Below are 23684 nucleotides of genomic sequence, written 5' to 3' on the forward strand. Positions count from 1 at the left end.
CTGTGTACAGTTTTTTGTTAACCCGATATTACGAGGAAAAGTAATACTTTCTACGAAAAATAAATTCTCCTATCTCTCGTTTTCTCAGACTATTTGTATCTGTTAGGAGAGCAATGGTTTTTAGAAATGATAGCAAAAGAGTGGACTCACTTCTTGAACCCAAGCCTGCTGCTTGATCGGCGCATCCGGTGCAATTGCGACTCTTCCTGCAGTTTTTTGTTTGTACTCATGAAGGATAGGGATTTTTGAATTCTTGTCTGTCGATGACAGCACTACCTCGCGTTCTATCTGCAAAAAGAGAATTAATAATCAATAAATAAGAATAAAAAATATCAATGTATTAAAAAATCTTTTAAGATTGGTTTAATTTATTCAGTGTTCTCTCATAATGTTTCTAAGAAATAAAGACTAGTTCAATAGTACTGGTATTAAAGACTGCCAATGTAACTGCAAACTGTTTCCTAAATGTTTATTATAAAGAAATCTTGTTTCATTTCATTAACACATTAACCACAGCGCGCTGCATATGTACCATCATACACGACCATAGAAGAATACAAAAATTTATTGCATATATTTAAAAATTAGTTATTCTATGAATGTATTGAAAATAAAAATTAAGATCTGATATTATTCGATGCGTTAAGAACAAAATTACGTTAGAAATAAGACAAAATTGTAATGTTGTCGTTTCGCGCTTTAAGTATTAATTAGGGACAGCTATAGCGCGTCGGGTTATTTAAAAGTACCGTACGAACGCAATGAACAGAGCGTGGACAGGGAAATTCCTAGCGTCGAGATAAATTTTCCGATGCGAAAGTGAAGCCGGTATCGGTACGAGCTTTAAGACTAGGCTCGAAGAGGACGTCAACGAGCATTTCTCATCGTAAATGTCCGGCGTCGGTCGAAGTCTTGCGATACCCATTGCAATTTTTTCCAAGCAACATCGAGAACAGGATCTGGAAGTTCAGCTAGCAGATCTCGAGCGAACAAGTGGCTCGATGGCTCTTTGCATGCATATAATAATGCGTCTAAAAAGAGGTGTCACTGAACTGACCTCGCCTTGAGATTGTATCGCGGTCAGAAGAAAGCAAGCGTGATAGAACGAGCTGCGCAACGCTGGAAAATGAGCACGCCTAATCATCGCCTTTGCCCGCGGAACGTTTATGAATAATTCTATGCACGCTTCCGTGCGATTTCGTATATTATAATTTACGGCAAAAAAAAAGAGAGAGACGCGAACACGAACAGAGCGGCCAGGTTCGTTGCCCGTTAAACGAGCTCACCCGTTACATGCAGAATCAGTTTCATACAAGCAAATCGTAAAGGCATCGATGCATCGCACGAAATTATCTTATCTCAAAATCAGCAATTAAAGATGTATTATTATCATGATCATACAAAACGCTGTTGTTCGAAGATTTTAAGCTTCATTCTGATACTCATTACATCATGTTATTGGTTTGTTTAAATATAATACCATGTTTAACAAATGATTGTTGAGAACTTTATTATTATTATTATTATTATTATTATTATTATTATTATTATTATTACTATTATTATTATTATTACTATTATTATTAGCATACCAATTTCATTTGCTGATAAAGTAAACGTTACAGGATCATTCTCCATTACTTGCCGTGATTTGAAAATAAAAATTATTTATTTGCCTAATATTTGCGAATATTATAAATGAAGAATGATATTGCGTATACGTTGGACAGGTACGAAATAGGACTTAATGATATTGCAGAAAGATATTAGTGAGCGAAATTAAGAGGATAATACAAATCATTGCTAAAAAGTTTCCCTATTTTAAATTAATTTTCTCTTTCTGTACCTGACAAGAAACAAACACAATATTTTTAATGAAATATTTTTTAATTCTAGAAAGTAACCGAAATTAATTAAAATCGTCGAAGTATATAGATTGTAATCCAAGAAGATAATATGTATTCTTCGACACATATATAATTTTATTCAAGTCAACGATTGTTTCTATCCGACAATGATATAGGAGTGCGAAACCGATGCTGTAAATTTTCAGCAAAAATTGCCTTACTAAACTCCCAAGACTACAGTTTCGAGAACACAATGACAAAGGAGAAACTCATCGACAACTGTTTCCAAGATTTCACAAAAGATCCATGCCGTAATTGGCAAGCAGTTAAGCGTACGCAACATCATTGTCGGCACGGAATAGAACAGAGAAGACAGGCAGCGTCTACTCTGAAGCAGACGATGAGATTGTGTGCGGTGAGTTAGAATCTCGTCACTGACAAGTGTTCCGATTTGTTCTCGCCTTCGAGAAGACCGATCCACAGCGAAAAGTATCTAATGCATCTAAACGGCTATCGCAACCCTCTTCTCGACTTCCGGTAAACGGTACGCGAGTATGATGCCTCCTTTGTGCCTGCCGGGAATCTCTGAGAATTTTCCCAAGAACGTAACGCACGTACAACGAACTGTTACCGAAGACAGAGCTAAAGAACGTCTAACCGATATATTAGTCCTCGAGTGTCCACTCAGCGTTGACATCGTGATAATGTTGCTGCTACTTAATCTCAAGAAGATACTCCACTTTGGAGAGGTATAAAATCGAACTGAAGTCAATTCGAAAACAATTCGAAGAAATTGCATTGTCGCGGAAACTTTAAACGTACGAGTTACTGTACAAAATTGCAGTTTCTTCAAATCAAGTTGAGCTAAATTTTCCTTGAATTAAAAAGTAGCAGCGGATTTTAAAAATGTGAGTTAGTGTAAACAATTGTAATTTCTATAAATCTAGTGGAATTCTATATTTTGTAAAATGACGAAATTTGGAATTTTGGAATTCCAAAATGACTGAATTTTGGAAAATGAATTTCGCAATGATGGGATAACTAATCTTTTTCACAGTTTACATATGTATAAAATAGATGTAACTTTATATCTGATACCAGAATTATGAAAACATTGGAAAACAAGTTCCTTTATCGTTTGTAAAATATTCATGGTATTTTATTATTATTTTATTTTATTATTATTCTTTCTCTCTCTCTTTACATACTTGCCGTTTTGTGAAAACACGCTTTCCGTTTGCTTCTGTCTAGTACAAAAGATAAACACACTCATTAAATTCAGATTAACTTTGATTTTTCTTTCCCAGGTGAGTACAAACATAACATAAATGCTACTTAAAATGTTACATTATCTTTGTTTTGATGTATTTTTATCTAAAGTATAATGAAAACATAATATAAAAGTTGCAGATCAACTTTAAGAGCTCATTGTAAAGCGGGGACTTTCCCATATAAGTTTATATTGAAAAAAATGTGGGAAAAAATGCTTATAAACTCTGTGGTCTCGTCCATTGTGAGAAACGAATTTCAAAACAGAAAAAACAATTTGAGTTTCCCACTCTATTTCATAACAAAGAGAGCATTAACTTTAGTATTAAGAATGGTACGAAATTAGAGATTTCACTGTTTCAAATAAATAACAGAATAATTTTATAAATGCAATTACAGAAGATCAAATATCGAATTATTTTTCAGATTTTTACTTTACTGTTAAATAAATTTAATAAATGGTAATGTAATGAGATAACAAATGTTCATATAAATCTACAAATAATGTTAAATAATTATTAACATGAAATTATCGTCATCATTAATTGAATTAGCAAAATTGGAATTAATGAAAGTCAACAGCGTATCGCTCATCGAGGAGAAATAGCAGTTTAAAACCACTCCACCCACGGTATCCCGGCTCAACAAGATTCGACACGTGCCAGTTTACGTGCACCGGACGACTGAAGTTGTCGGTATCATTATTTAGGTAGCGTCTTCCTTTTGGTAGAAAGGGAAATGCAATTTCCATGCTATTAAATTTCTGTTTTTCTTACGAGTGAAATATTTCTCCAATTTCTACTGTTCGATAACTGTCCGTTATAAACACGTCTTTCCTCCTGCTCTATGACTCAGTGTGCTACCCACTATCCTCTACGGATATAGCGAGTAAGCAGATCTACAAGTGGTGGGGAGAGTAGAAATGAGATTGGCTGATCAATAATTGTCCTGAAAAAGCGTCCATGTCTCAAAAGTAAATTGTCAAAATATCAAATAGCTTAAAAATACCCTATATAGTAAATTCTCCCCAATTATCTTTCAGCTTGTAAACAAAAATGGGCAATTTGTGAAGAGAAGACGCGATTATTCGGGCCTCGTGGCTCGCTTTTATGGTTGTTGACAATCGGCGACTATAAAAGCGAGCTGCGAGGCTCGAATAATCGCATCTCTTTTTCATAAATTGTCCATTTTTGTTTACAAGCTGAGGGACAATCGGGGAGAATTTGCTGTACATGTCCATAAGAGTTTGTTTCACTGATTGTTTACACTTTCTTTACTTTTCTCAATTGCACGCGATCTTATAATCTATAGTGATTGTGAGAAAACTCGGCAAAGGTGTGTACCAACGTGAAAAACAGTGGCTTCATGTTAATGAACTGAAGGTAAGAGTTTCACGCTCATGAGAACACTTGGATTATACAACGAAATTACATAAAAGTCCGTATCCATGTGCAAGACATTATCAACTAGACTAACACGCATCGTTACAAAAAGAAATTCGTCTAAAAATCGCTTGTTGTACTTATTCTGTTAAAATCACGAGTTGTTCAGTCATTAAAATATAATTTATTATTTCGTTTGAATGTATATTTGTCGACTAAGCTGGAATAATGTTATGTTCCGTACAGTGTTTTACGCGCACTGTTATCGATTCTCGATGAACGTTATCGAAACAACGTACGTAGTACACAATTTAAACATTCTACTGTGCTTTGCGACCCAGATATTAGCGATGCACTGACCTATATAGCAGAATCGAGTGTATTCGACAATCTATCGTCAAATTCTTGTCCTTACACGAATGTATTAATGCATTCGTCATCGGAGTTCCAGTTCACTGAAAAAAAACGGTAAAATGCTAGCACATCCTCTTCGCGGAATAAATAAATTCCGTTTTCATACAATGGAATAGATAACAATGGAAAGACACGTATAATTGTATCATAAATTTCGAACTTCCACGGTCGTTCGATAAGATTCAGCTGAACCAATTTAAACCTAATGAATCCACCGATCCATTTTTCATTACCCTTAAAGACAAAGGACGAAGATCTGTCTTTGAGCAAGTCATCTATTGTGTTCCCCGGTTCGTTTAATTTGTGACGGGAATTTTTACGCTTCCCCGCAGACACCGTTGCTTACTTGCAAAAATTAGGAACGTGTGCGATGACGGAGATACATTTGTGAGAAGCGTCAGACGAATAAAATACGCGTGCATTGTTCGAGAGAAATTGCTTCAGGCTTTTTAATGATAATGTACTTTTTATACGCAACCTCGCAAAACTTACGTAATCAAGAGAACGTGAAAAAACAATGGGAGACCGAAAATATTCTGACTGACGTCTCCAAATTCTCGTGGGAGTGACGTAACATACAACACTTCGACCGCCCCGTCAACGAGCTCAAAGATTTCATACAATTGAAGTGTTTTATTTAAACAAATTAATATTGAGATGCTGAGTTTTATGATGTCGATTACTTTTTCAACATTCTCACGCTCTACGACAAGAATTAATTTGTCGTGTACATTATTTTAAGCGTAAATTAACTTTACACATGGTTAACATTTCAATAAAATTTGATGTTTTAATAAATATACGTCTTATTAAATTAAAAGTTCATATTATATTGTTTATGCGGCAATATTGTTTTATTTAGTGCACACAACAAATAACAAATAATAATAATAAAAAGAAAAGAAAAAGAAAATTAATATTCTGGTTAACACGATACAAATTTGTATCCTACGTTAAAATGATTTATTATACTCAAGAATATGCGTCTTAAATTTTGTCGGTAAGTGTATAGTTTTCAAATTTATAAAGATTTGTATTTTCGTACGCATAGAAAAATTGCATTTCAGATGTTCATAGCAGCGTGACTTTTGCATTTTGCATACACGCAGGAAGATGCACTTCTCAGATGCAAACAGCCGTTTTTTACAGAGGAAAGCGTTAATGGAATGCTGAAAGTTGCACCGTTTTTAGTAGTAGATGGTGAATATTTCACGGAATCGTTAGGCAGCATTGTATTGCCGGAGTTCTCTGATTCTTCTGACCAATTGTTCCGCGGAATTTGCTCTGCACTCTTCACATCGCATAGTTCTTCCTCCGTTAACGGATGCGGCCGCAGAACGAGTTGGCGATTCTCGGTACCGACGCGGAAAAACCAACATCCAGCAAAATTAGTACTCCCCTTACTTATATAGCATCTTGATATCTTCAGTGAAAGCCTCGGTTGCAAACGAGACACAAGAGCTTCTCAACTTCCAGCGAACAACCTATCGTGTCAATTAAATTCTCCCTCGTAATATTTCGGCTCTACGATATGGAAATTCTGAATTCCATTTTACGGCCGTGTAATAACTCGTGTGATCAATTAGTTGCGTAATACTTGAAAAACGGATGAGGAAATTGTTACCGATTGTACAACTTCATTCTGCTGCTCTTAACGAAGTAGACATGAGTTTGAAGAATTAATAAAATTAATTGAGCTGCATAATTGTGTGCAAGCATTTTAATGGGATCATTGACGCAATTTTTTAATGGGACAAAAGTATTGGAAAATCATTACGAATCGTTCAATCTAAATCCATTGGGTTTTTATAATTACAGCTAATTGAAATATGGTATGTCGTTAAGAAAATAGCATGATTATGTTCATAGAAATGGAGATTGAATAATTAATGAAACTGAGTAAATTTTATCGTTGCTTGTGAACACGCCGATGGATACATGTACATAATTTTGTACTTAGAAAAAGAATAAAAAAATTATAAGAATCACTCACAAACTTCGTCAATTTTATTATCAAACTTGAAAATTTATTTTCATTACGATTTATTACGTAAGCCAATCTTGTTTAAGGTCTACGAGTTGTAGGAAGTATAATAAATCTTGTCATTTTACAGTTATGTTGTTAAACAAGTTACTCTGATTTTATGTGTCTTTTATGAAGACTGGTGTGACAGTTAATGTGTGAAATAAATTTTCTCGAACTTCCTGATCTGACAACTAACGCGACAGACACAGTGATTATATTTTCTTGGAGAAAATAAACGACAAATCTGAAATTGTTCTATGTTTAAAAATAATGTAATTTTGATACTTTTCACACGAACGAACATTTTCAAATCAACCAAGAGAGAGAGTTAGTGTTTTAAAAATTCATGAAATATCTGAAGATGAATTTGAACGAAGCCGACAACGTAAGAAACTTCAAATCTGTAAATTTATATTAAAAGTTGTAATAACACCGTCTTCTTTTCTTGACAAATTGATGTATGGAAGCCTATTATATATATATATTATTATTATATATATTATATTATATATATTTAAACCTACATTATTCGACACGCTATAATTACGCATTATACACTAAATATTGTAACCATTATTTATATTAAAGTATTGACATTAAGTATTCATACCATAGCCATTAGTACGCTGCTGATTTTATGCACTCGTGGCACAAATGGATGGGTGAAATTTGGAGTAGTGAGTAAAAGAAAGCGAGGATGTTCAGCGGTTAATGCAGACACTTCCTGTTTTGCATAAAATTCCGCAGTCTTCTTTATGCAGACCAAAAATAATCTGTATCAATTGCGAGACACAGTAACCAAGCCAAATCAAATGCCTTTTCTCCTATAATAATCTTAACGAGTTGCAAATAATATATCAAAATTCTTAAATGCTTTAAATTGTTCTACTATTTAAAAATACGCCAGTAGATTTCTATCATAAATGCATAAATTCTGCAGTCTAGCAATCACTCCGTAATTGACGCGGCCACATTCAAATCGAATACAAATAAACGGACAGTAGAATTTGCGTTGGGTCGATCAAAGAATTTTACATCGCGCGGTTTCGTCCGCAGAAGGAAACGTTGCATCGGTCGCACGCAACCGAATTTCAGGTCGCGGACCGAGTTGCAACGATCCCGATCGCCCATAAAGCATTTCACCGGGAGAAACGTGCAATTAAAGGGAATCGCGCGTGGCTGCGATGCCAGAAGAAGCCTAGAAAGTCGCGGCAGACCATACCGAATAAAGTGCTGCGCCTTGACTCCTAACCGCGGCGCTGCGGTTTTTTTTCAGCCGCGCCGAGGCGAGTCCGGTCGCATCAAAGTCCGCGGGACTCGGATCGCCATATTCAGTCTGTTACACCTCGGGACCAGCCGCGTTATCGACGGTAATAAAATCCAACGGCACGCCTATACGGCGTCTATAACAAAAGATTCGAAGCCTGCCGCTTAGGCGTGACTCTACGCGCCGCGCCGGCCGGGCTACCCTGGTTGCACATCTGTGCACGCTTTCCGCGCGGATCGAATTAATGCAGAAGCCTGCATCGTTAATTAACACGCCGCCGCTGTCCGTAACGCGATTGCAACGCGAGCAATCCACGTCTACATTATTCTTTCTCGGGCTCCCGTAATTGTTCCTCCCCGTTCTTTCCTTATGAAACATTTATGCCACTTTCCAATGCAGCGAACGCGCGCGTGTAACGCGAATTGCAACAGTATTGTCCGAAACTCGCGTGCAACGTTACGATGAATATAAGCGCCGCAATCTTAACGGCCAAGGAATCGCACTTTTTTTTGGAGCATCTTGATTTAACAGCTGCCCGGTTTCTTGCATAATTAATTATCTATTCGTTCTATGAGAGTTCCTGTGTCCGGGATTTACGGTGGAATTAGTAACGTTGTTGTTCAAGGCGCAAATTAGTTATTAGAAACCAGGATTTTTATTTAACTACGATGAATATTTTATACACGGCTGTGGAAATTGTGCTCTGCTTTAGATGGATTTGGACACTATCTGGATAAATAAGAGTGTATAGTAAACGTACCTTCTTATAAAATTTCGCATTTAAGAGATGCGTTAGTTATTACTGGGCTGCGGATTTTATGCATTTGAATGGTGAAATAGATACTTGAAATGAATGGATACTGAAATGAAACTGAGAACAGTGAAAAAAGATAAAAGAATCTAAAAATATTGACGTTCTAATATCTATTTAGTAATATTATTAAAGGAAAAAAAAATATATATATATATTTTTTCTTTTTATTATAATATATATTTTCCTTTAATAATATTACTAAATAGATATTAGAACGCCAATATTTTTAGCTATATATATTCGACTTATCTATCTTGCAATTGATGCAGAATCTTTTCAATTTGCATAAAATCCACCGCTATATTAATGACCAAAAATCCACCGTTAATATTGATTAACAAAATCCACCGCTTAAAAATTTTATCATTGCGTACAAGCATCGTATAAGAAGTCATGTATATTAAAAACTATTACTCATTGTTCGATTTAATTGTATCAGTCTCATTAAAACTACAAGCTGAGTAAAGCAAAGTTCGCAATCAACAAAATGAAATGAATATCGCAAGCACATTATCTCAAACAGTTACTAAAACTTGATGAACACCACACTTGTTTCCAAGCACAACAATGGAATCTCGCATACAAGATTGTTCATTTAACGAACCATAAAAATGTTAACATTGTAACTGAACTGTTACCAATCGTTCTAGTCAATTTTCCCAGATATTCGACGATCGGTGGTAAGTTAAGCGCAACTGTCACTTAGAAAATAAAGCGAACGTACAAAAATAGATCACCGAAAGTTCCATGGGGATCGTTCGTGTCCCACGTCGATCTTTATGTAGATTATCATAGCTTCGGGATCTAGGTCAATTTGAATACATACCGGAAATTTGCTACTGTGGGTTTGTAAGTTAGCCGGCTGTTGAGTCTGATTTGAACTCTGCTCCTCCCCGTAGAGTGGTGGCATCCTGTATTCCGGTGCAATGTTCTGCCCGGAACTGCGAAGCTGACCGTCGTCGAGACCGGCGTTTCTTTCTATGGCGGCCCTAAGCGACGATTGCTGCTCGGCTACCGTTTGCACCCTGTTCTCTTGCTGGTCGTTCTGGCTCTTCTGATTGTTCGGCACCGGTTTCGGTGGTGGTACTGGCTTGTAAAGTCCCTCCTCATCTGAAATTCATATTTCGCACACAATTAGTCGCTGCATTAATTCTACGCCCCCGCTGTCTAACACGCCGGCACTCGATCGCGCTCGTATACACGGATTCAATTTATTCGATATTTTACAGCCTCGTCTGAGAATGTTATTTTTTATCAAAGTTAGTGGTTACTTTAAGTAATGTGACGTAACGTTGACGAAGGGGTACGGTCGAAGGAATTTAGCATTTTTCATTATAAATGTTATAATTATTCAACATGTCAAATATCTTAATTTATATATATATATATAAATTATGTGTATATAAATATTAAGATATTTATATTATTATTATTTGATATGTATATAAATATCTTAATATTTATATGTATTAAATAAATACATTCATTTCTTTATAAAGTGTAAAAGTAGAAAAATTTGACACTTGCTTAAGAAAGGATTCAGTTATCCTTGTTACGGTAACCTTTATCGCCATCTTCATTATTCTAATGCCTTGTCGTGTTACATAAACATTATCATAATTATTCTCAGATCAATGGTTGGCTATGCATTACTTTATATTATAGTAAAGAGATCAGTTCTGACATAAACTGGATGAAAATAGGCGTTTTGAACGTTGTGTTCACTGATCAATGCATGCAACTTATTATAAAATTTATTATTAATTGTTTTTAATTTCCAGTTTCTTCATTTGGTACTATTTTCAAATATATTTTTGAGAACAGTTTTCCTGTCGTGTTAGTCTTTCTAATATCCTTAGTGAAGCAGCTACTTTAAATTCATAGCCAGCAATCGAGTAATTAAATGACCACATTGATGCTCAGGATTATAGTAGATTCTTTTAATTACATTAATAAATTATTAATGAAATGTTATAACATTTCATACTAGAAACATTAAGGCATTTACGAAATAATATACAGAAACTTGTAACAGATTCTAAGGAACAGAAACAGTTTATTATATTCTTACTTATTGTTTGTAAAATATATTATATAATATATATATATATATATATAATACATATTATTGTTTGTAAAAAGACTGTCATAAACAATCATAATTACATTTGTATAAGATTGCTACGTCATTGACATAGTATTTAACGGGAACATAATTTGTCTAGACTCTTGCGAGAACAAAAATCATAAAACTAAAAAAAGATTTCGTTTCGTTCTTTAAATAAAATAAATAATATTATTTTACAAATAAAATATACCGATGCTAGTAATTAAACAAATATGCAACTTCATCGACTTTCATACTGAATAAGCTAAATGTGTTAGCATCCATAAACATTTCGAATTCGGGAATGACCATCGTTCCACTATTTTTAGAGATTTCAAGTGTTTATATGACAGCTTATCTCCATCGTTTAATAAATTCGTTTTAACAGTTTCGTTAAAAACACCGGCGAAGGTGCACGGCCGGAATTAATTCCTAATGAAAAAATAATTGGGAGGCAAGCTAATCGTATACAGTTAATCGTAATTAAGCTGATGCTCAGCTGCGCGTGAAGCTGCATTTAGCTCCAGCGAACTTCGACGTATCCGCTATGGAAAATTAGTCTAAGGTTGGTGTCTCTCCCCCCTAAGAAAATAATTAACGTTACCGTAACGAAGATAATGAATATATTTGTAAATTCAAATTTCCGTACATTTCCTGTGTAGTTTGTTACACCAAAACCCATAGCGTAGAAAAATGCGCAAGGGAACTCTCCAATCACGCAATTATTGCATTGCGAATCCATTCTGTTTACTAATTACGAAATTACGAATTCGTTAAGTTTTTCATTCATTTCGTGGGCACTCAATCTATTTCAAAGAGTTCGCTGTTTATCTGCAGTTCGCGAAAAAAATTTGTAACCATAAACTGACGTAGTGTCAGAATTGCGCGGTGCAGCGTGCATTCTTCGGTAGAAACATAAAATGTGCAATAACATTCCTTGTGATGCTCACTTTCCATCGGTTTCATCAACGCTCGATTTTAATGAAAACGTTGCGCAATTGAAAGGTATCAAGCCAACTCAATTTGACTATTTACAGCGGCAAACGTTGCAAAATGGCCCGAGTGGAAAATAATTTTTGCTAAATATAGAAGTATTGCCGGATTTTCAATTTATTTAATCTTGGAGCTATAATGTCAAAAGCTGTATTGTAATGCCACAATTCAGTGAACATCGTAAGCCCAGGTTATATTTAATTATTTATTTATAAAATATGAAAACGCCAACAGTTTCAGAAATAAATTGATTTACCTCTACGTTAAGTACAAGTCTAACGAATTTTTCAAGATTGCTCGTAGAGTTAAAACTTTTCTCGATTAATTTATAATCTTATTGTGTATTACTATATATTTCAAAGATTCGAAGGCATTGGCATTATCAGAAATAAAGCATTTATATTGTTTAATATAACCGCGATTAACTTCTATGTTAATTTTAGTAAGTTTGAATAGTTTTCTGCCATTATACGAAGTGTTCAAGAATTTTCCGATTATTTTATGGTGTCATTATGATGTACCATGTATATAAAAAATTTTAGAACATTAACAATTTCGGAAGGAAACGTTAATATTATTTAATACGCATTTGATTATCTTGTATGTTAACATTGATCGGTCTTAGTCTTATAGGTTTTCGATGATGTATAAATGATACATCATATATATAAAAAATGTATAAAAGATTTCTGTTGACAGTTCCGATCATAAATAAATTTTCGACGAAACATTTGCGATATTCCTGTACCTTGATTCTGATTTTGCCGCCTGAGACGGTTCTCCTGCTTGACTTTGCGAACGGTGGTGGCCATCGCGTGTTGGCTGACCATCTCTGAAGAATGCACCGAAACCCTCTCTTTCACACCCGCGAACACTTGTTCCACTTAATATATTTTCGACAGCACTTTGTCACGTTGTCACACGCTCGACAGCGAACGATTTCCTTAAACCTTGAATTGTCTCAATCGATGAATAAATGTCACCTTCGTCTCCCGTCAAAAAATACTGAAATATTTTACGATTGTGTCTTGCGCGTAATCGATCTCTCTCAACATAGTAATCACTGCATCATGAAAGCACTTCTTGCTACTAACACTTTATCTCGTAACGCATACTAATTTTACTTGTTGCAAATCGTATCTCCTTAATTTCAGTTCTTTCATTAAGTTAATTTCTTAAATAGTTATTCCTCAACCTTAGCCTGAAAAATATTGCAAGATCTGATTCTCGTCTCATTGCTATTTCATCTTGTCTGCGCATTACAGAGAAAACCCTGACCGAATCACACATTGTAATTTGTAATTTAATTCCTGCGATCCATCAACGAAATTTACAATTCCGTTTACGAATGCATGTGCTTTCATTTCGTTAATGGCATCGCCGCAGTCGCGCAGCAGAATAGTCGCCAAGCATGCGATGCAACAACTGCGTCGATTATAAGTTTTAATATCAACAACTGAAAGCTCTTTCTCGCGAACTCGTTAAAATCTAATTCAGGTTATAAATCTGTTTCCGTACTATTAACGGTGACACCAGCATCTTTAAATTGCAGTAAACGGCGCTGCAGTTCCCCAACAGGACGGTATACAACCCGAGCAATTACATCGATTACGATTTTCAGGGTCGACATCATTGCAGCTCTTCCCTACAATTCCACTAAAATCTACAGTTTAGCTCGCAGATCAGTGTTTCTGTATTATTAGCGGTGTCACTAGCAATCTTTGAACTACACTACCCAGCACTACAGTACTCAAGAGGACAGTTTACGACACAACCATTTCATTCATTGGAACCTTCATGTCTGAGACCCTTACAGTCGTTTCCTACGATTTCACTGTAATCTACAATTTAGCTTGCAAACCTGTTTAAATGTTATTAGCAGTGCCATTAACAATTTTGAGTGAGCATTGCCATAAGAGATTTTTCAAAGACAGTCTACAATGCTGTAATAGTGACCAAGAGAATGTTCATTCCGGACTTCTTGCGACCCTCTTTCGTGATTTTACTAAAACAAAACAGTTAGCTTCCAAATCTTCCTCCCTTTTAATGATAGCATCACTAGTGACCTTCGAGCAGCAAGAAACGGTAATACTAATATTTGATTTCACCGAGAAATCCTGCGAGATAGATATACGATATCACTGTAATCAGCAATTCGACTTGAAGATCTGCTTTTGTTGTATAAATGGCGTCAGTAGAAGTCCCAAGACTACAACGGACAAGACTGTACTCCTCAAGAAGGCGTTCTACAATACAGCAGTTGTATTCATTGGAATTTGTAGCTTCGACACATCCTTTCCGGCGATCTCTAAAGAATCTACAGCTTGCAAAGCTTCATTAAAAACGACACTGACAACTTTCGAGCTGCGACAAACAGTCTTCAAAAGGATAGTTTACACCTCGACAATTGCATTCGCTAGAATTCTTTGACAAATACCCGAGGCAACGCTAGAATTTCACTAGAATCTATGATCCACCTTGAAAATCTGTTTTCGTTCTATAAATAGCGTTCTTAGGGATTTAAAGAAGACAGCAACGAACAATACCATAGTCCTCAAGAAGGCGGTCTACAATGCAAAAATCTACAGCTTACGAATAATTATTTAACCAGCAACTTTCGAGCAGCAACAAGCAGCACTGCAGTCCTCGAGGAGTGCACACTGTACAACTACATCTGCAGGAATTTTTCCGACATCCTGCGAGCCTTTTCTAGGATTCCAGCGTGTTCTTCGTGCACTCACGAGGAGAGAAGGGTGTAGGAGGAGACAAGGAATAGTTTCTAACAAATTCTGGGGAGGTTTTTTTCCTCTGCGCGACGTACGCCGAATCCGTAATAAGAGGCCAACTTGGGGAAGCACCAGAGGAAGAACTGGAGGAGACACGTGCGGTGGTGTTCACGCTGATATCCCGGATATCTTTCGGAGTCGCGACGCGCGCCCTTTCGGAGGGCGAGGACACGACACGACGTAAACGCGCGAAGGAAGAAGCGGTCTCGCGAGATCTCGATCGAACAAGAGTTTCTCCGGTTCTTCGAGTTTCTTCCGTGCACGCGCGAGTCGCGGGCAAGAATGCGCCTGGTGCGTGGCCGGCTGCTCGAAAGAAGCGGATTTTCCACGCGAGAGGAACTCCGCGCGATACACGCTCGGGCCTTCTTCGACGCCACTGAAAGAACTCAAACTTTCCATTGAGTGAACGTCTGGTTCCGCCGTACTGACTTCACTTCCGGTATCGTCCCACCACCACCAAGGAGAAATCACTATAAACACCGGTGGGAGAAAGATTCGTCGGTGAAAGAGACGAGGAAAGCTGCTAGCTGGCTGACTTCGAGACGAGAAATAGAGAGAAAGGAACAGAGAGAAGGAGTGAGAGAGAGAGAAAGAGAGAGAAAAAGACGGAGTAAAGGATCGATATAGTGGGGAAAAAGGAGAGGGACAGACTTCGGGATAATTTATTCTGCGTCCATACGCAGGCGGGCTCCGTGGCGCGCGTCGGACGCATATCAAGCTGCGAGTAGGCTCTGCCACTGCCAGGACGATCGAGAGATCTTCGATAGTTGCTGGCGATTGTTGCGGCCGTCCTCTCTAGCCTGTACGCGGTTTCATTAACCCTACACCGGGAAACTCGGCTCCTCGACTCGGCGAGATTTCTTAGGAAATTGCCGGCCGGAATATTCCTTACGGATTTTCTTGGCGCAGCTTGCTTACAGAAAATACAAATTTTCTATCTCAATTGTAACAATTGCAACATTTTGTCTTTGAATAATTTGAACCGAGTCTGCACTCGAATGGCGACTCTGAGACATCATTGAAACATTGGCGTATCACGTTCCAAAATAATTTTAACATTATCAAATTTGTTAATATTTAACCCTTTGCGCTGCTCTGTCGAGTCAGACTCGACATTGGCGTTTGCATCAATAGTTCATTTTCATGATCCGCATTATATTCATGAATAAGTTATGTGGTAAATTACGCAATTGTGTGGTACAGTAGTTTACGTGGTACGTAGAACAATTATAATGTTTCTGGTTACAGTTAGGTTGCAAAGTTACATACGGGTGTATGCTTGCATTGCGTTATAGTAAATTTTGAAATGAAAGGAAGAAGATACCTTGGAGAACAAAGGGTTGAACGACTGTTAAAAATGTAACTGTTGCATGGACCATAAAATTCAATTTCGTACGTACAAAATGCACTAGATTGTTATATAAAATGGAAATACTATACTGGTCGGACTAACTATTTTAGGTATCGGGTTATAATGGGGCTCCGATCCCGAAGGGTTAAACCAATTGTTAGAAATGTAAGTATGGTAGGATCATCGAGGATAATATTGTACGTAGGAAATGAAAACAATTGTAGAGAATGGAAATAGTATTGCAGTCCAGAAAATATGTTATGTCTTTAGAGTAGAAATAACTTCGAATACAAAGGGTTAATATGTTGAAAATAATGTTCTTAACCCTTAAATTTCTGCCATACCACATGTATATTGATTATTCTGTGAATTTTATATGTATAGTTACGACAGAAATGTGTAGATGAATTTTGTAAGTCTAGTTGCTTTGTGGGAAATACATATATTAGCTCCGAATTCTAACAATTGCAGAAATTAATTTTGTCTTCTAATAATTTGAATACAGCCAAAGTAATGTTATAATATATTATTAGAAGAGAAAATATATGTATACAAAATAAATGTATATATAGCAAATAGAATATATATTATATAAAATAATAAATAAATATTAAATAAATAATAATAAATAATAAATTTAATATTATATAAATAATATTAAATTTTCATAGAGACAATTTTTACTGTGCATATTTTCATGTGTGTATTTTCATTGTATTCCCATCGAAAGAAACATATTGTTCTAACTATTCTAATATTTTTAATATTTTTGTCATCCCATATTTTAGCTTCCCATTTTTGTGATGAACGTACAAAGACCGTAATACTAACTTGGATATATTAATTGAAAAAAAAGATGGCAAAGATTCGTTATTCAATGTCCTTATTTATTAAAGTTTGTGAGCAGTTAACAAATTAATATCGATTAATCACAAAATTAGCACCCAATTAGAACGTTGCTAAGATAAAGTTCAGATGTTACTTGGAAATGTTCTGTAACTGATCGTAATGAATAAATGTCATACTTAACAATGATTACTTAATAGTTTTTCGAAACATCGAAGATAAATAATTGATGATTTCTTCATGAATCGAATGATAACGATAATTTGACTCGTAAAACAATAAATGAACACTAATTTCTTTTGCGATTATCACTTAGAAGAGGGAATCGTTAATATTTTTATAAACATAATAAATAAAAAAGTCATTATAAATCGTAGTGCTTATTGTAAGTATCGAACAGGATCACTAAAAAGCGTATTGCCTAGTTGTAAGCATTAAGAAAAAGATCATTGAAGAGCTGCCGCCTATTAGTTAAAGTATCAACTATAGTGGTAACGAAAGTATCAGATAGTAAATAGTCAATCTGATTTTGTATCGAACGTAAAACTTTGAAAATGCATTACTTTACGTACAAACACCCGTAAATCGTATTTCACTTGAAAAATGATTACTAGAACCGTACAAGAGTGAAGACATTAATCATACGTTATGGCAATGTAAACTCTACAAATCTGAACAAGAAAAACTAAACAAGAAATGTTAATTACCAAACCTAACATTACAACCTGTTTACATGTTTCTGTTTTCTCGAAAAATGTGACTCGCGCATCATGTTAAGTGCCAAAAATAAACCCCACAAAATTTCCGCAAAGTCTAAATAATTTGATTAATAAAACTGAAACTAGAAAGTTAAAATTTATCATAATGAATGATATTTTAACTATTTTTCATTCTAGTAAAATTCAATTTGTCCGAATATATTACAATTGAAATGAAATTTGATATCTAGTAAAAATTTAGTATCATTCATATGTGACGAAATATAATGCATATGCTCGTCTAGACATATAAATCTATTCTGAGATTTGCTGACTAAGTGAAAAAAAGTGTTTTCCGCAGCTTCTCAAGAAAATATCATAAAACGATTTGATTGGTAAAATAAAATAAAATAAAATAAAATAAAATAGAATGAAATAAAATATGCCTATAGAAAAGTGACAACACATAAAACACGTCACTACTAAAAAAAAAACCAAGCTTCTTATAGAACTATTCCACTCATACCATAGCGATCCAACCTTAGGTATTATTATTTGGGAAACGCGCAACGGTCGGTTTCTACACAAAAAGCGGAAAAGTCAGTTTTAAGAAGTATCCTCATAATACATAATTTATTCACTAGTAGTCAATTAAACATGTGGCTTATTATTTACTATAATCTTTTTTACCATTTGTTCATTTCGGACACGACTACTACGGACTACTACTTGACTTCAAAGTAGCCCATCTCCAAATCATCTTCAATTTATATCATCATTTATAATTATTTTGTTCTTTGAAAATAAATAATTTTTATAAAATTTAATGTACTTGATATGTGTATATATATATATATACTTAAATTATGACACAGCAGATTTCTTGAGTTATGTCCAATTGAATATGTTGAATTTTCATTTCGATTTTTAATTATGAGTTTAGTGAAGTTCAGTGTTCGCTTTGATCACATTTGAAGAGCGATGTCTTACATTAATAACAAAATAAAGATTGTCTGCTACTAGTTGCTGTTGGAGAAATCATCTAATAATAATGCCAAAATAACACATGCTACAAAGCATACCATGATACCTACTGAGTTACGCGAGATGTTTTGAATAGGTTGAGTAAATATCAATATTTCAACTGTTCGTACTCTATTGAAACTAATGAGAATGACTATAAATTATTTGTTTTAGAATAAATACAGACTTTTGCTCGTATCCAACCCGTTCGTGCCGAGTGAGAATGAGAAAAAAGAATAATCAAGAAATCGAAACCATTTCTCAAAGAAACAATCGAACTACTGATTTCGGAACAATATTTGCAACGTGAAAATGGAGAGCATAATCTATTCAATTGAATTAAACTGAAAACAAAAATTGTATTTGTTTTAATTGCGTGTTTCTTCAAAAAATTTATAAACAATTAAAACACTGCATTTTGTTTTCATTATTCAAAAAGCAAGGCTTAAATATATAATTTTAGTTGTTACATGTTTTTTCGGCTTTTTGTATGGAAACTACTGTGGGACGGCCAGATAGACAGGTGTATCCCCCACTCTGACATTGTGACGATTTTTCGCTTTGCGTTATCCTAAAATTCGCTTAACTTTTGATTATTTTTCCCGATTTACTACCAACCGGGTTCTTCCATTCCATTCGCGTCACATTTTCAATTACAACGTTCGCCGTCACGCCGTCGCTGTTTTAATCGGAAAAGAGCGAGCAGATCGCGGCCAAATAACATTTGTCGGTCTCGTAGCATCGAATAAAGGTCAATTCACGTAGCTCTGTTTCCTCTTGTCATTGTAACGAGCGACTACATGTGGGTACGCAGCAAGAATCGTCGATCAGTCGCGACGATTGTCACGTAAAAATATGTTTCTCGAAAACGCTTGACCTTTCACGACAATATGTGTGCATGTGTGGGTATGTTTGCGGTGTGAATCTATCCTAACATCGAGCATACAAGCGACGTTATCGAGATCCTCGACTTCAATGTCGCGTTCCTCCGCGTCTGCGATGTCCACCGCGCAAGAAGATTCTTGATGGGCGTGCTCGAGAAAGAAATTTTACGGACTCCCAACAAATACGATATAGTTAAACGCGCGATAGTACGCTTGGGCGAGTTTCGAAACGACACTTACGAACAAAGGAAAATCGCTTGCATTTTAAACTGGGAAAACTGTACTGGAAATACAACTATTCGGGATGTGGCAAGAAATTCATAACTGCCGTTGCTCGAAGTTATTCAAAATAAAACTACGAGAGACATAGCAGCATCGCGGTGAGTCATGAACCAGATACTATGCAGAGCAAGCCAATATTTATGAGATAGTGGCTGAACATGAAGATCCGCGGTATAGTGATAGAGCGACAGATAGATACATCAAGTTTAATCTTCGTACAAGTCAAATTTGTATTTCTTATGATTACATTGCATTCTGATGCAGTTCTTGAAATGCAGAATTATCAATAAAAAATAATTAGTCGAATTAAAACGTACATCCCCTTAAAGATGTCTCGTATAAAAATTCTTTTCCACTTAATCTCAGTGCTGCTATTGCATAGTATTCTACATTGCTAAATAGGAAAAGGGTCCATTTTAACATGACCTCAGAAAAATGGTTAGTTTTTTAAGAATGGTGTAAAGTGTCACGTTTTAAATTTCTTTTAAAGAAATTAGATTTACTTTGATTTCTTGACACATATTTGATATTACCTGAAACATTAAATTCATACCTTTTTTCAAAGATAAAATACTTTAAACTACGTGAACTGGAATATGTAAAATATCTTATTATTTTATAGAATAACGACATGATGAGTCACATGAAAATATGTACAACCCCTGGCAAAAAGTATTTAATCACCATTTAAAATGCAATAACTTTTTTCAAACTGGTGTAATTGACTTGAATCTTTTTTTAAGCGTTAAATTTTTAAGCGTTGAATGATTGGCGTACCTTTTGTTAATTCTGCTATTACATAAAATGACAATAAAATATAAAAAAGCACTCGTTTTTTAACTTTTTTATCTGGATCAGGAACGAAAATTTTTAAAATTCGTTTGGTACATCTCGGTAGGATATATGCAAACTGAAAATTTCATTGAAATCGGATGACGCATAGTCAAGCTACAGCCACTCAAAGATGGAAAAATTACCTGTTTTTGGTTGAAATTCATAAAAAAAACTGCGGTTTGTAGCTCACAACAGCATGAACCAATTTCAATGAAATTTTCAGTATGCGTATTATTTACCTAAGTCTACGAAAGGCATTTTTTATATTCTCGTAATAATTCTCAAGTATTTATAATATATTACGAACTAAAAGAAATTTGTAAACATATAAATACTCGAATGAAATACATATACAACCCGTGTCAAAACCTTTTAAAAACTCCGCCAGATGACTTGAATTTCTTTTAACCCTTTGCACTCGAGTGATGACTCAGAAGCACCACTAAAATTCCTTGCATCACGTTTTAAGATAATTTTTATATTAACAAAGTTTAGATTTAAAAAATTGTTAAGTGTGTAACTGTTGCGTGAGTCCCAAGAGTCAATTTCATATGCATAATATGCGTTTTATCATATAAAATAAAAATACTGTAAATTAGAAAAATGATTTTATATTTACAGTTAAAATAGCTTCGAGTGCAAAGGGTTAAACGTTAAAAGTACTAGTTTTATACTAACCTTAAATTCGTTTGTAAACGTTTTCTTAAATGCTTTACTTAAAACTTTAAGAAAATATAGTTTGAATACTCAACTTTGTCGATGTTCTAGATCAAAATACCTTATTGATCTTTTTATAAGTATCATCGCTGCATTAAACCTGACAGAAATAGATACCAAGGTGGCTATTAATCAATGACAAGATCGACGACAGATTTGTATGTTTGAATCAAGAAGCACCCGAGTCGCCGCGGTTCCAGGGTTGAAAGATGATTTGTACCGTTTGTCAGAACTCGGGAGGCCTATATCTGGGAAACTCATGTCCTTCCTCTTTCGTGCCGAAGGAAACCAGGCCGTTGTTCTCCGACAAAAGAGGGTGACGTTTACAGAGGTTGACGTACGTGTTTACTACGTCCGTGAGAAAATACGTTGAGGAAGAGACACGGTGAAATGAGTTCTAGGAGCTCGGTAGGTGGGTCGAAAACAACCAAAGACTAGACTTGAGGACGAGGAGAACACTTACGCGGATCAACCATGCGTGCTTCCCCATATTCGCCGGCGTCACAGGTGAGCTGGAGTAACCACCTAACGAACCTTCCACATATGCGTGACGAGGTAGGATCGAAAGGGACAAACAAAACTCGAAAAAAAATCACCGGCGTCATTCGAACCGTCAATCTTCATTCACTGCCGCTCTCGAATACACCGTGTCCGCGTTTAAACGGTCGAACGTCTCGTAAATCGTAAAACATGCAAACAGATGTTGTTATTGCAAATGTTGTTCGCCGTAATATGATAATGAGACATTTTATGGTTAGTATTAACTTCTTTTAGGCAACATAAAACCTTTGCAGTTAAGCGGCGACCCTAAGGCGCCGCTAAAAATTATTACATCAAGTTTCGAAATTATTTCGACATTATCATATTTATTTGTCATATTTATTTGTATTTAGACTTAAAATTTCTTCGACTGCAAAGGGTTAATTGAAATTAAACTGCATCGATCTCGCTAAAGAGACAATAAAATTATTATTATAATAATTATTATTATTATTAAATAATTATTATAATAATTTTACTAAATAATTATTATAAAATCATAAAATCCTTTTGTATGAAATTTTATATTTCCACGCGACAAGTGATGTCCGAGGCGATTTACGAACTCGACGACTTCACGCTTCGATAATTTTATAATTTTGCGTCCGTGCAAAACTTTTTAATGGGGTAAGATATCGGTCCTTCGGTAGTTGATGCATTTCGCTACCGTTATTAACAATTGAAAGTGTTTTCCACGCTATTAACGAAACTCATTCCCGCATTAAAAGCCGCCCTTTGTTTGCGGGGACGTGTTAGTGTAGTGAACGAAGGAAGGAAACAAACGGCGGCAATAAACTTTCGAGAAACAAACCGTCGTGCACGGGGTTCGCAGCTTTCCACCGCGGCTGTCATAAGGAAGAGAAATTTCTTGTTCTTTGTCCGGAATATGTGGAATGTAGCATCGCTCGTAGCTGTTAATTACCTAAGCAACTGAATACGAATCTTTGATGTTCACGCAGGATCGTAAGTATACCTCTCTCGCGTGCAGCGATTGCAGGTGCAACTGACGGCGGATCTTGTTCGGCCTTGCTAAAAATACAAAAATATTTCCTACGTAGAAAATTACCAGAGTCAAATTTGCTTTGCGTCGGGTTAAAAAGTAGAAAAGGCCGACAGTGATCAGACACGCTATCCTGTTCCTTATTTATATTCAAATTAACTTCGATTCAACAAATTTCTGTCGTAATTGAACCGCTCAGAGGCTAAACTGATCAACTTCGGTTCTTGTAAATTTTGTAATTTTAATGGTCGAACGTGTAACAGACAGGAAACAAAATTTACAATTTATACATTAAAAACTAACTCGTACATCTTTCTTAATTTTGACGGTATCAAGGATATTGTGTGATCGATCTTTTTGAAACGCATTTTACATTTAACGGTAATCTTTAGAGTTATCTTTATTACGTAATCTTTGCACTTATAGTGGATGAATAAAACATTAAAACCATACAAAAAAATATATATAAAAGATTAGTTTTATAATATCGCCAGTGTTCATTTTATGAATAATATCTCATGTCCATTAATATGTTTATCTTCCGTATTGTCTGCAATCACAATTGTCTACAAATAAACTTTACGTGTTTTACAAGTCATCATGT

General features: G+C 35.3%; 1 protein-coding gene across 4 annotated transcripts in view; it reads right to left on the bottom strand.

Moving 5' to 3' along the window:
- LOC117219874 (uncharacterized) overlaps positions 1 to 15259 on the bottom strand; it is a 37487-nt gene extending 22228 nt beyond the window's left edge. For 3 of the 4 annotated variants that reach the window (XM_033469403.2, XM_033469402.2, XM_033469401.2), the window contains exons 1-4: positions 14713 to 15256; positions 12868 to 13320; positions 9846 to 10129; positions 151 to 288 (exon numbers count right to left, since the gene is read on the bottom strand). In XM_033469403.2, coding sequence (XP_033325294.2) covers positions 151 to 288; positions 9846 to 10129; positions 12868 to 12949 — 504 coding nt within the window. In that variant the 5' untranslated portion in view covers positions 12950 to 13320; positions 14713 to 15256. Of the gene's footprint in view, positions 1 to 150; positions 289 to 9845; positions 10130 to 12867; positions 13321 to 14712 lie in introns of all 4 variants that reach the window. The other variant, XM_033469404.2, reaches the window with a different exon arrangement.
- Positions 15260 to 23684: the final 8425 nt, after the last annotated feature.

Source organism: Megalopta genalis, chromosome 7 (genome assembly GCF_051020955.1).
Source record: "Megalopta genalis isolate 19385.01 chromosome 7, iyMegGena1_principal, whole genome shotgun sequence".
NCBI lineage: Eukaryota > Metazoa > Arthropoda > Insecta > Hymenoptera > Halictidae > Megalopta > Megalopta genalis.